This window comes from Poecile atricapillus, chromosome 24, assembly GCF_030490865.1.
Source record: "Poecile atricapillus isolate bPoeAtr1 chromosome 24, bPoeAtr1.hap1, whole genome shotgun sequence".
NCBI lineage: Eukaryota > Metazoa > Chordata > Aves > Passeriformes > Paridae > Poecile > Poecile atricapillus.
In genome coordinates this window covers 2123856-2137800 of record NC_081272.1, presented here as the reverse complement: position 1 = coordinate 2137800, position 13945 = coordinate 2123856, and the positions used below count along the sequence as shown (strand labels likewise).

Below are 13945 nucleotides of genomic sequence, written 5' to 3'. Positions count from 1 at the left end.
GACAGAAATGCTGCATGGCTTGCTAGTCTCACATCATTGCTAGCAGCCTATATGGCAATCTGGGGTTTGTTGGGTTTGGGGTTTTGTGTGTATAACTGTTTCTTGTTCCTAGAATCAGCAAGGTGCCACCATGAGCCCCCAGAGAAGCCTGCAGCCATGTCAAGGTGTGACAACAAAGGCACTGAGAAGCCTGCAGCACATAAGAAACAGGTTGATGTCTTGTTAGTTTGTACTTCTTCCTCTCAGCCAAAGCACATGCTGTGGCAGTACAGTGAGAACTCCATCTCCTCAAACCAAGGGGTTTCATATCAGTCTTCACCAGCTGCTTAAGGAGCCAGAACCTGACACACCTGGAGAGCACCAGGATGGGGAGTGGCAATTCCTGGAAATAATAAACAGGATTTACAAACACTATGGGTAGGGTTTGTCTGAATATATCAGTTATCTCCACTACTGATTCTTCTATACAAGTCTCATTTCAATCTTGGAACCTAGGCAATGTAAATAATGTCATTAAAGTCAGTTGGTTTGAGGGGATGTTTCACCTGTTCCTGGAGCAGACATGTTAAAAGTGTCAGCTGAATTAGGTCTACACATGGGGCCAGAAGGGGTGCATTTAAGGATGCCAAGGGTGCTTGCCAATATAATTTCAAGACTGGCATCATTGAAAGATGATGGTGATTGAAAAGCATTCCTGGTGATTGAAAAGCATTCCTGGTGATTGAAAAAAGCCAAATGTCATCATACCTGTCATCAAGAATGGCAAGAAGAAGAATTCAGGCAATACTCAGCTGGTTGGTCAACCTCAACTCATCCACTTACTGCAGAGGGAGTTGTGAACTCAAAAAAGAAAAGCAGGGTACCAAGTAGTTTCCATGGTAGTTCAAAATTTGAAATTGTCTATCCATCATTAACTGCTACAGAATAGGAAAATACAAACCATCATATCTTCACAGTACCAAAATACCTTTTGCATTAGAATATCAGAGTGGTAAAAAATCATAATTATCAATGAAAGCATTCTGATACTGTGTTATAAAGTGTATTCTGCAAAAACATTTCCATCATGTCATAGACTGGTTACATATACAAAACAGAAGAGGACTTTGGGGCACATTTGTTTGTGAGGATGTGATCTGTTCATCAATAGGGTTTCATATACTTAAGTAGTCTTACATATACAGCATTTGTTCCTTTGTACTCCCCTGACAAGGAGCTGTTTTCAGATTGGTGAGCATGGTGGGATTGCTTCAACCCACAGGCTTTCAATGACCATCTTTCTTTCATGTAGCAAGGTTCAGGTTTGTCCTGGGAGGAGGGATCATGTTCCACTTTCATTGTCCTGGCAGTCTTCAGTCATGGTGACTCCTCATTGCTGACACTTATCCTCTTCCCTGGTTGTAGGAATAACCTGCAAATAACCTGGAATTTAATTGCAGGGTGCTGCAGTGAACACACATGCTTTGACATATATTTAGCTATTTCTTCTGTATTCAATACATTTTACATGATCATTGAAATAACTATCTTCTTGGACATATCTATATGTACTTCTATACAAATATAACATGTTTTAACTTACCTTTGTGCTCAGTATTGTAAGAGCTTCACTGGAGAGGCACTGAGATACCACTCAACCCTCATGTACTTTCTGTGAAATGCATTTGTGTGCTCTGGACAGCAATTCACAGAGAATTGTAAAACATGGTAAATATGGACATTGACCTCTGTGACATGACAGCCTCATCCTTTCAACTCAGAGGCTGTGGGTGTCATTTATCTTTAATTTATGATCATCCCTAGCAAGTGTTTTCATCTGCCAGTTCCATATCACTGTTTTTTCCAATATAAATTAGTGAGGCACACTATCAAATATTTACTAACAATAAGAATGGTGTAATATTGGACCATGTGCCTTTTAAAACTAACCTATAATCTAATCAAAGAAAGGGCCTACTTTGTTTATTCTTGAATTAAACAGTGTCAAAGAAGAGTGGTGGATAATCTTCCTATGCTGTATTTTGCCTTTCTGTTAATCATTGGAAGTCTTCAAGAGTAGGAAATACAGGAAGAGAACAAAAGCATAGTTGTTTCAGGCAGGGAATGCACTAGCCAGTCTCTCAAGAGCCCTTCCAGGACCATGATCTGTAATTTTGGGAGAATAGAAGAGCCATGTCCCAAACAGAGCAGCCTTAAATGCCTTCAGTGAGAGAGAGGACTGCTGTTCTATGAGCACACAACTGCTCTGACTCTGCTGCACGTGGGTGCTCCTGGGGCATCACTTTATGCTTCATCCTCTGCAGAGGCACCAGCAACTGGGAGAAGCTGCAAAACTGAGCTGCAAATGCGAAGGAGAGGCTGAAAGCTGTAGTGGGACATGCACTGTGGTGGAGTGTGTTGGGATGGTCACAGCAGTGGATGGTGAGGATGAACTGGGGCAGGCTGAGAGGTGGAAGGGCAGTCAGAAGGATGATGGGGTGATTTTCACAGCAGTGCATGGCTCTCATACTCACTATAGACATGACACTTCTGACATAAAATGCCCAGAAACTAAAACATTGCATGAAATTTGGGCTGCATCACTTGTCTGAGATTTCATCCAAGACCTCCATGTGCCAGTTCCCACCTGCCAAATCAGGGAAGTGTGTGTTAGAAGGGATCTCTGTGACCCCAGCAGAGGGTCCTGACAGTGATTTCTGACCAGTTTGTTTGTACTTAAAGAATCCCAAAGACAGGGATGCCACATCTACCCCAACAATCTTAATTACTAAGGAAGTTTTTCTTGGTGTATCACTTTGTTCTCCCCTCTCTAACTTCCCATATCTTGTCACCAAGGAGTGAGTCTTCTGGCTATTTTATGAGGTCCTAGTCATTCCACACTGGCACTAACCATATTCTCCTGTTTCAGTTTATGCACGCAAAAACATTAAATGACAGAAATATAAGATCAATCGTTTTCATGCTATTTATTTTGTAGCATTTCTGCAGTGGCTGTTCATGACAAAATGTGTAATAATTAATTCAAATAAATTGTCTCCTTTCTACACTTCACCAAAAGCACAGCTCCCAGTGCAGCATTTGTGAAATATCCAAATAACTTACATCTGTGCTATGCTGCTCTGCCCTGCTGCTGATTATAGTCAGGCTGTGTCACACATCTTCTGAAAAAGTTACAGGTTTTATCAGCTTCACATAGGTAAGATACGTGCCACAGAAAATGTAAGTATCAGATCCTGCTCTCCAGAAACTTTCTCAGCCGAAATAAATGGTTAATAATATACAGCAGAAATACTCAGGTCTTGTAAATACACACACAATTTCCTCCCATCAGGTTAAAAAGTGTGGTGGAATTGGATAACGTGTCACCTCATCACACAAGACAAGCTCCCTGGTTGTTCACACACCTTGCCTCGTTGAAAAGTTTATTTCATGTGTCATTGATCTTATATACAGACATGATCACTGCAGAGACCATGGACAAGTTCATGCCAATGTACAATCCCAGACAGAAAGTATCAAATTGGCAAGAAATTCCCAGTTACATGCACAGAAGAGGGCAGCAGCAGAGATGGCAATTACCACTCCCTTCCTTAGGAATAAAAGCGTGGAAAGTTGCAGGTAGGCTGTGAGATGGCACAAAGGTTGGTTACACAAGAGGAGAGTCTCAAGAGGAACACTTTTTGAAAAGTATTAGTTTTTGGAAAGCCTGTTTAAATTCTTCATTAAAAGCTGTATAAATGACTGGATTGATTAATGAGTTTAGGTAACCCAACCAGGTAAAAAAGTCCAGTAGGATGGGATGAAACCAACAGGCATCTTGGCAGATTGGTAGGACTAGGGATGTGACAAAAAAAGGCAGCCAGCAGAAAATGAAAGCTCCCAGAATAATGCCTAAAGTTTTGGTAGCTTTCCTTTCTCTTGCAGCAGAAATTCTTTTCCTTTCCAGAGCACTATCCGCAAGTTTTATTTTAACATGACCGATAAATATTGGGGATCTACCTGAATGGGAATGCCCTTCATGGAGGCTAGCATTAATGGAGCAGAGGGAAGAGCCTGCAGAACCAGTAATCAGGTGTGCAGTAGTAAAACGTTTCCCATACAATGAGGGTGGCTTCAGAATCCTGGATCGAGCTGCTACATAAATTCTGCCATACAATATCAGGAGGAGCACGGTTGGGATGTAGAAAGCTCCACAAGTAGAATAAATCGTGTAGGAAATTTGATCTGTGTTTACAGCACACTTGGCAATTTCTTCATGAGCTTTCACTTGCCTCCAGAAAAACGGTGGCACCGAGATACTGATGGATATCATCCAGACCACGGCAATCATGAGGGCTGCTCGGCCAGCAGTGCGGCGTTTGGTGTATTCCAAAGCGTCTGTGATAGCCCAGTATCTGTCCAGTGCAATGACACAGAGGTGGAGGATGGAGGCTGTGCAGCACGTGATGTCTGATGACAACCAGATGTCACACAGCAGCTGGCCAAAGGCCCACGAGTGGGTGACAGTGTAGGCAATGCTGACTGGCATCACGAGGACAGACACCAAAAGATCGGTCACTGCCAAGGAGCCAATGAGGTAATTTGCAGGTGTGTGGAGCTTTCTAGTCAGAAAAATTGTGATAACGACAAAAACATTTGCAAGGATTGTTGCCAGAGTTATAACAGACAGAAAGATTGACAGTGAAATCTTCAGCCCTAGGAGTGTCCTTTCATCCCAAGACAGCGGTGTTTCAGTGACATTTAATGATTTATTTGCTGAGCTCTGGAGAGAGAACTGTGCTGAATGGTTGTACTCGGTCATCCTCTGCTCCGATTTCACCTTCCGGTGTAATCTTTCTGAGATGATGAAGAAAGATATTCACTTTCTTTTGATAAAATAGAATTTTTCATACTTTGGTCCAACACTGAAGAATTATTAACTTGCTGAAAACTTCATCTGACACAGTAGATGAGGTACCCTCCTATGCAAGATTTTTCATCACATCATTGTTAAAACAAAATGTCATCCAGACATGAGTCTGGTGTATAGCAATGAAAACAGTATTATAAGTGATGGGAATTTAGGTGGTTTTCATCTTGAAGAAAGCAAAATAATTCTTTATTATCTTTTTTTCACACCTCCTTCCTGACCAACTCTTCTGCAAAGTTGCATAAATCAATACTGAAGGGTCGGAGATGGAAAAGAAACATCTGAGCATGCAGTTGATGCCCCTTTGCTTGAGAAAAAGCTACCTTCAAGAGTATTTTCCATTTCCCTCTAATAGTTTAGTGTCATGGTTTTGGTATTTACAAGGGACACTTTAGTAGAGTACCTAACATATTAAACAATACTTCTGGATTCCTTCTGTAAACATAATTTCTGCCAGATTTTCAAATCAAGACTTCTTCAAGTACAGATCTCCATATTCATTTATTTCTCCAGATTATTCAGGTTTTCCCTTCAACAATTAGCCTTCAAAAGCTGGAATCAGGTGTTGGGTAGCAGACCCCAATGCACTGGCACACATTACAGCACAGTATGCAAGCTACAGGCTTTCCACAGTTTTCCTTGTATTCCCCAGGACTGGATTTCCTCAAGTTCTTCACAAACCTGAAGGAATCATCCTGAGGCAGAATTCCATCAGGCCTCACTTCCACCCATGACCACCAGAATGTCACTTACATTGTGCCAGCCCAACCCTGTTTGGAAGAGATCCTGGATGTTGTAAATGGCTTTGAGGGTTACAAGGAGGAAGAGTGAGCTTCTCCAGGGAGATAATCACCAGGCCAGCCTTCTCCCAGCCATCAGGGTGCCTCTCTCAGTCATTGCTGGTCCTGGTTCATGCCATCCAACACAGAACGGGGATGTCACTCAGCTGGGAATCTGTGGAGCAAGAGGAGCACAATATTCTACATGAAACATTAGCACTTTGAACTCAAACAGCCTCTGTTAAGCTCCTAACTCCTAATGTAAGAAGCAACAATCTTCACATTTCGTTTAAGTTCCCACTGAAGTTAGAGGAATTAGGGAATTCATTTTCTTCTCTTGAAGCTGGAGAATTGCAAAGGGATGGCTGAGAGCAGAGCTAAAGTTCAGCAAACTACTGAGAATTCATTTTGTGACTGATTCTCACTTGTCATTTAAATGTAGCATCTACTAATTAGACCAGATCTATTCTGTCATGCTGAAAGCGTGATCAGCAGTGAAGCTGCTTCCAGTGAGAGCCAACAGCAGGTGCCAGAAGGCAGGACAGGAGGTGGCACTCTGGCCAAGAGGAACCCCTCTGAAGACCCATTTCAGAGCAGAACCTTAAAAGAGGGAGCAAGTTTTGAATAAGTTCTTGTATATTTGGTGCAATTGACTCAAGCATACATCACAGAGTAAGTAAAAAGCCCAACCTGAAGACAAAAGCACTGTTCAAGCAACATGAAATAACATTCAGAATTAGCTCAAGAAATCTGCCCATCCAGAGATCATAACCAAACCTGGATGCAGCTCCTGGGAGAAAACCAGGCAATGCTATAGTGTATTGCACTGGAAAATCAAAAATCAAAGGTACAGTCTATGGAAATTCTGTTTGCATCAGAATTTCTGGTCAAGCCCAGCAGTAGCTGGGTGCTTTAGGGCTGAACATCTCTCTTCACTACCAGTGAGGGGAGCTGGTAGAGAAGAGTTGGTGTTTCTGGAATATACCTGACTGTGAGTGCTCACTCCAGCACGGCTCATGCAGCATGGCTAGATGTCTCATCTGCCAGGATCATTGTGACTATTCCCAAGTAAATCAGGCATTCCTATTTTGTTATTTTGATATACAGAACAGCATTCTAGATGAGAAACTATGTGCAAAACATTTCTCATTTTAAATAAGCAATTATAATAATTGGCAAGCAAATATAAGCAATGTTCAGCACCTTCACTCTCTTCTCCCCACCTTCTATTTTCACTCAGATTTTAATTGGTATTTTTATTGGTATTTTTCCTCTCTTACCTTTATTTACACACCACCAATATGTATTAGCTATCCAACCTATTGTTAATTACCAAGTTACAATTGCTGGTACAACTTATAACTAAATATTACTTATCAAAGAGAAAGTCTGTGATTTAATGGGCAGTGATTCTGGTAAATATTGCATTGCAAAAACAGACTTTACAATATGTTATCTATAAGCTCTTTGGAGGAAGCAGGGGCTGGAGCACTTAGTTCTCAGCCATAAAGTCTCTGATGACAAACATCCACCAGGCAAAATCTCCAATAAACTTTTTTGTTCTCAAATTTTGTCTCCCATTATTATTCAGTGTCATGCAATCAGCAGGAATTTTAAGGGCCAAAGAAATACAGTGGGGTGTGAGATTGTAAAGCCAGATGTGTCCAAGAGCCTGAAATGACACTGACTCTGATCTGGCTGAGCTAAGTGACGTAGAAAGTTTGATCTGACACATCTGAGTGGCTCTTCATCTCAGACTCCATCTATGGAAATTTCTTTCCTTTCCTGCTCTAGAAGCTGTTTGGTGGTGCCCATTTATTTCCAGTTTCTGGAAAGGACACCTGGAGACACCAGCATGTAAAAGCCCAACTTGAGCCTTTCAGCCTTGCCTGAAGTCTGGAAGCAGTGGTTGATGGCAGGAGAGCTGAGCAGGGACAGGAGATCAGCTGGGCTCTCCCAGCCCCAAAGTACTAGAAAGAATGGGGAATTCCTACAGAGTGCCTCTAGACTGTTTTCAGGCTTGGGGACTTTTCCAAGTGTTTAATGATGTTTAAATACCTTTATTCTTAAGTGAACAAAATGTTAGCACTCATCCATTGGAGCAACAGGAGTAAGGCTCATACTGAGTGCTCTGGAAAAGGCCACTGCATTCAGAGTCCTCTGTGCTCAAACCTTCAAATCTTTAAAATCAGCTGGAATCTATAATGATAAATGCTACTGACCTGAAAAGAACAAAAAGTTCTTGCAAGTCTCATCCACGTCATCCTTGTTTGGTTCAGCACTTCCCTGTGCTCTGTGACTCTTCTACTGAAGCTTTACTGAATTCAGTTTCAGTGTGCACAGCCACCCCATGAGACTTTATCCATGAGCACGGTGGTCCCTCAAGATTTTTCAGGGCTATCCATATGCACCAAGTTTCTCTTTTATGCTTTGGCCATTATTCTTTGCCTGACCTTTTTCTCCAGTGCAGAAGTCAGGAATTATATTTTTTCCAGAGAGGATCTTACAGGTTCGCCTGCAAAGGCATTTGAAAGGCATTGGTTGATGTGCTAATAGTTGCACTTACATAAACAGGTATGCCTTAAAAATACAAGCTATGATGATAGATCTTAATTGGTCTGCCTAACTATAGACACTGAATTAGAATGTACCCCTGATTGCCAACAATGAGGATGAGAGAGCTTCAGAAGGCTCCTTCTGCAGCACTTCCTCACCCAGTAAATAAATGAACTTTTGCAGGAATGTAATTTACACTTCTTGGAAGCAGCACCCTGCATCCTCTTACCCTCTGTCCTAAAGGCAATTCAGGAATAAACTAGGAACAGCTTCTGCCTGAATGACCTCCAGCTGCAGGAGGTGTGTGAAGGAACATACAGGGATTTTACCTAGACACAAGCAGGATGAAACACATTCTACTGTGCAATTCCACAATTCTACTGGAAATTTTATCGTGACAGCAACGAGGAGACCCAGCAGTTGGTGTTCTCAGAAGTGGTTTGGGTGATGCAGTAGATGGTGTAGATTCCACATCTCATCCAGTGGAATGAGCACTGGGGAAGAGGATTAAAGCTGAGTTTAAAGGACAAGTGCAAGGTCAGTGGTTGGGGTAGAAGTGAACAGTTCCTTGTTGTGTGAGGAGAGTAACCAGCTCAGCAAAAGCTCTGCACAGTGTGGGATCAATGTGCACATCCTACCGGGGCAAAACAGCAAACACCTTGGCAAGTGTGTAACTGGGAATAAGGCCTCAAATAGATCTTGTGCTGCTCATTTTGGACAAGGCCAAATGGCAGCCTGGCATTCAGCTTTGGGTGCTGTTCCCAAGAAGATACAGAGCACACAGCAAGAAATCAGAAGAAAGCAGCAGGAATCATCAGAAAAGAAAATGTGTGGGAATAAACTGCATGGGAACAGGGATGTTGGGGTTGGAAGAGCACGGCTGAGGGAGATGTTCAACAGTTTTTCTATGCATGAATGCCTGCAGAACAGGAAGGAATAGTCTGTTCCCTGTGGCTGTGACTAATATCACTGAAAGGAGAGGGGCTTAACTACAGCAAGGAAGACTGAGCCATTAGGAAAACTTTGGAGATAGTAAGAGCAGCAGTGAAACAAAGTATTGCTAAGGGACTGTGACATCTCCATCACAGATAGTCACAAGGACAGGTCAAATAATCTTTTTGGAGTGTGATTTCCTACAATCAATGAAGCACCAGGAAAGTAAAGTGAATTAGTCTACCCCATGTAAAATGGTGAAAACCAGACATTTTTGACTGCAATAGAATGTAAACTTAGCCAATTCAAAATGAACAAAAACCCAAGGAAGTGAAAGTTTTGCAGAACATCACAGTTCAGGTCTGGAACTAGCTCAGGACTCAGAATTGTAGTGCTGTGGTGTTCCACATGGGCAGAGGAACACAGAGAATTTTTATGGCTTTCAAGAAGGGACTGGTGAGGAATGACAGAGCTGCTTATAACAACTACCAGAGGATGTCATTGGGACACCAGAGCTCCACCACTTCAGAGCATGAACACAAGGAACAAACTCCCCATGCCTGTAGCAGGTAAGAGCACAGAATATTCTCTTGACAGAGAAATCAGCCCCATGAGCATTTTCCACCTGCCTCTGGCTTTCTAAGCACTGCTCCCTAACAGCTCTCTACCCTCCTCTCTTGCTACACTCTGATCTTTGGTGTCCTCCTCTGCCTTCAGCTTCACTTTCTGGGATGCAGACACAGGGTTCCCTGACATACAATGCTTGTTCCTTTGGTCCCTGGATGTTAGAAAGGCACAATGAAGTAGCCCTCCCCTATATGATCAGTTCTAGCAGCCCTGGCCAAGAAGCTGAACAGCTGTGGCTCTGACCCCAGTCCTTATGGCCATCACGCTGGTTATTTTTTCCTGTGGTTTAGAACTGATTTCCCCAGCCATCCCAATTTCATGGAGCTCAGAGATGGGAAAATATCTAAATTTCTTCTGCACAATGTATGTGCTCATATAGGGTCAGGAATGGGCAGGCTAGGAGCAGGCAGGAGGGAACATCTTGGCTGAGTTCTGCCCTGCACCTGTGGGGATCACAGATGGTGGATTATGGCTTGTGTGCACACTGAGGGATATCATCACCAAGGGACAGAAACCAATCTTTGCTCAAAAGACAAAAAAATCCAGTCAATTTTTATGCTAACTTTAGATGTCTGGATGGTTTCCTTCAGATCTCTGTGTAGGACAGTTCTATCCAGCTCTAAATCCAGCAAGACAACTGTACTGCCCTGCTGTGTACATGCCACAAGTGAGGGATGCTTGTCACTAAGTTTTGTTCTGCATTTAGGTGAGGACACTGCCACAATTCTCACTCTGTGTTAAGACCAAAAGCAGCCAGGCCCCTCACATCTTCCTGCATTTTGACACGTCTCAACTCAAGAAATATGTTTCCCAGATTTCTAAGAAAGCTGCAAACCAGCAGTGTTCACACCATGGGTTTGATTTTTTTTTTAAATTCCTTATTCTCTGCCATTTGCTTACACATTGCTTGTGCTTGATGCCCACCCCATCAGAAGTGTGATACCTCAGAAGAAAATGAATGAGTGATAACTGGTGAGAATACTCCTCTGAGATCATCCAGATCTGGGGGGTAAATGTGAAAACCAGAAAACTTTACAAGCAATATGGAAAACAACAAATTGACTATTTGTTTGATATTTTAGTGTTTGAGAAGCATGGAAGATGTGCATCCTAAATCCTTTGTTATGATGCTGCTTTAACTTTAAAGACAATATGAAAAGGAAAAGCAAATTTGCCTTGAGAAACCTCACAGATCCCAGCCATTTCTTTCTGGAATAATCTGTTTAACACTCCATTGGCAGCAGTTCCTGGAAGGAGGAAGTTACAATTACAGGCAGAGTAATCCCACCTCTCTAAAGGCAGTTTCCCTCTTAATTTTGCAAAGAAATTTTTTTTTCCTGGGGTTTACCTCAGGCTCACAGCTGGGAAAGGGACTGTCTCTCTGGGGAAACATTATTCTCCTTGAAGTCCACGTTCCAGTTTCATGCATCGCTGCCCGCAGTACGCTGGAAATACCAGACTGCAACGCTGGCAGTCCTTGCTCTTGGCTGGCTCCTGCTCTTTGTTGCAGGACCAAAGCTCATCCCAAAAGTGGCTGTCATTCATCACTGATGCAACAGGTGACAGGTGCTCTGTTGGCTCCATGTGAGAAAACAGAGCCTTTTGTCCTGAAAAGCCTGGCTTGCATCCAAGCAGGTACATACAGGTAGGGATAGCTGAGGATTCCAAGGGTTCTGTATTACAGTGGCAGCTCCTGGCTTTGTGCTAGCACCGAATTGGAGGTGACCTTTGGCCATCATTGTACCCAAAGCAGGAGTGAAGAAGAAACCAGGCAGCTGTGTCACTCATGTGGTGTGGGAGAATAACGGGACAACCCTTCAGGTAACCCAAAGCTTTCCATAGGGCAATCTACATAAAATTACAGTTCTAACGCGGTCACTTCATTTATATAGTATCACCCTTTATACAGTATCGGGGAAAGAGACCTGCAATAAGCATTTAAAGCTGTAAATTGCCTGTGAGTTTCCCTCCCGGATACACGGCATGAAGGGTCACTGCAGGCTGCCGGGAGGCTGTGCCTCGAAACGTTCAAGGTCATGTTGGACGGGGCTCTGAGCAACCTGATTTGGTTGAAGATGCATCTCGTGGCTGGGGGGATGGACTAGATGACCTCTAAAAGTCCCTTCCCACCCAAACCATCAATGATTCCGTGACGCCCGTGTCCGGGGCTGCGGGGTCCCCGCTCTCCGCAGGGCGATGCCGGCGGGGAGCTCTGCCCGCCCCATCCAGCGGGGCCCGCGGGGCTGGGGCGATGCGGGCTGGTCCCGGGGTGATGGGGGCTGACCCCGGGGCGATGCGGGCTGACCCTGGGGCGATGCGGGCTGGTCCCGGGGAGATGCGGGCTGACCCCGGGACGATGCGGGCTGGTCCCGGGGCGATGCGGGCCGGTCCCGGGGCGATGCGGGCTGGTCCCGGGGCGATGCGGGCCGGTCCCGGGGAGATGCGGGCTGGTCCCGGGGCGATGCGGGCCGAGCCCGGGGCCATGCGGGCCGGTCCCGGGGCCATGCGGGCTGACCCCGGGGTGACGCCGGCTGATCCCGGGGCCATGCCGCCGCAGGCCCCGGCCTCCAGCACCCGACCCCCTCCTCCCTCTCGCCCTCCTCCGCCGGCGGCTCCCCGGGCGTTTTCCGGGGCCGCCGTGGCGAAGCCCCCCCAGCACTTTGTCCTCGGGTACCAACTTCAGCCGGGGCCAGGCGCCCGCCCCGTCGGCAGCGCCCCGGCCGAGCACTCACCCTCTGTCCCCTCTGTGCCGCTCTCGCCCGGCTCCGGCAGCAGCGTCCGCCCTGAGCGCCCCCGGGCTCGGCTGCGCGTCCCGCTCCGCTCCGCTCCTTCGCTTTCCTTTCCTCCTCTCTCCGCTCCTTCGCTCTCTTTTCCTCCTCTCTCCGCTCCTTCGCTCTCCTTTCTTCCTCTCTCCGCTCCTTCGCTCTCCTTTCTTCCTCTCTCCGCTCCTTCGCTCTCCTTTCCTCCTCTCTCCGCTCTCCTCTCCTCCTTTCCTCCTCTCCGCTCTCCTTTCCTCCTCTCCTCCTCTCCTCCTCTCCGCTCTCCTCTCCCCGGCTCGGCAGCGGCTCTGCCCGGGCTCTGGGGGCTCTGCCCGCCCGTGGCAGCCCCGGCTCGGGGGCGGGCGCTGTGCCCGAGGGGCGCCGGGGGCGGCTGCAGCCCCGTCCCGGAGCCCCGGCCTTGGCCCCGCTGCTGCCGGCTGTGGGGGCTGCGGGCTCCGGGAGCCTCGGCTGTTCCGGCTGCTTCGAGGATCGAGAACTCTCAGGGTAGCGGGGATGAGCAGAGCGGCTGATGGCCAAGGGAGGTTCGGAGCTCCCCCGGATGCGCCTGACCCAGCTGCTGCTTCAGCTTGGCTCCGACCTGGGGCTTGCACATCCTCTCAGCACAGCCCTCCTGCATCCTAAAAGACTCCGTGTGAATTCCAGCATTTTTAAGCTATGCAGTTAGTAGATTTTACCAGTTTCAGTTGCTAATGAGAAATTTATATTATTTTTTTTTCCCCCAAAGAAGCAGTAACTATATTCACACTTGACAAAACTTTGACATAAAAGTAATTCAGATTCCAAGGTCTTGAAACAGAAATGCTTAAGCCACAGCCCCTTTGAAGCATCATTTGGCCTTAAATAGATTCTAAATTAGCCATTGCCAGCTGGCTCCATTTTCCTCTGGCAGCTAATTTACATATTGGATTACTTTCAAACCACAGATAATCTCATGATTTTTGCACTTTAATACTGTGGATAGCCAGGCTCTGCCCTCTCCACCACGGTGTCTCAGTAAATGATTTTTAACCCTGAGCCCAAGCCTGCTGTAGCTGGCCTCAATTCAGTCTCAAAAAAAGTCACTCTCTCTCCAAATATCTTAGAGAGTTTTGTCCCAGCTTCAACATCTCGAATAGCTGGCTGCTCCCAGAACAGCAGCGTTTCACCTGTTCTCCACTGCAATGGAGAGTGGTTTTGAACCTGGGATGGGTGAGTATGGTGTAAATCAGAAAGTTAAAACCTCACCTGGGACTGAGAGGAAAATACAAGCTTTTTAAACTGCAGCCACATGGTGTGAATCTTATACAAAAAATAATAATTCCTTGCAGCATCACTTCACTCCCAGGCTGGGAGAGGACACATGGTGAATCTTTTGAGCCTCC

At 45.6% G+C, this 13945-nt stretch overlaps 1 protein-coding gene across 1 annotated transcript; it reads right to left on the bottom strand.

Annotated features, from left to right (window-relative positions):
- Positions 1–2983: 2983 nt before the first annotated feature.
- Positions 2984–12828, bottom strand: HTR1D (5-hydroxytryptamine receptor 1D). The gene is made up of 2 exons (XM_058856445.1): positions 12537–12828; positions 2984–5863 (listed from the first exon to the last, which is right to left on the bottom strand). Exon 2 carries the CDS (start codon positions 4799–4801, stop codon positions 3665–3667), a length of 1137 nt encoding a protein of 378 aa, XP_058712428.1. The 5' UTR covers positions 4802–5863; positions 12537–12828; the 3' UTR covers positions 2984–3664.
- Between the last annotated feature and the right edge of the window lie 1117 nt (positions 12829–13945).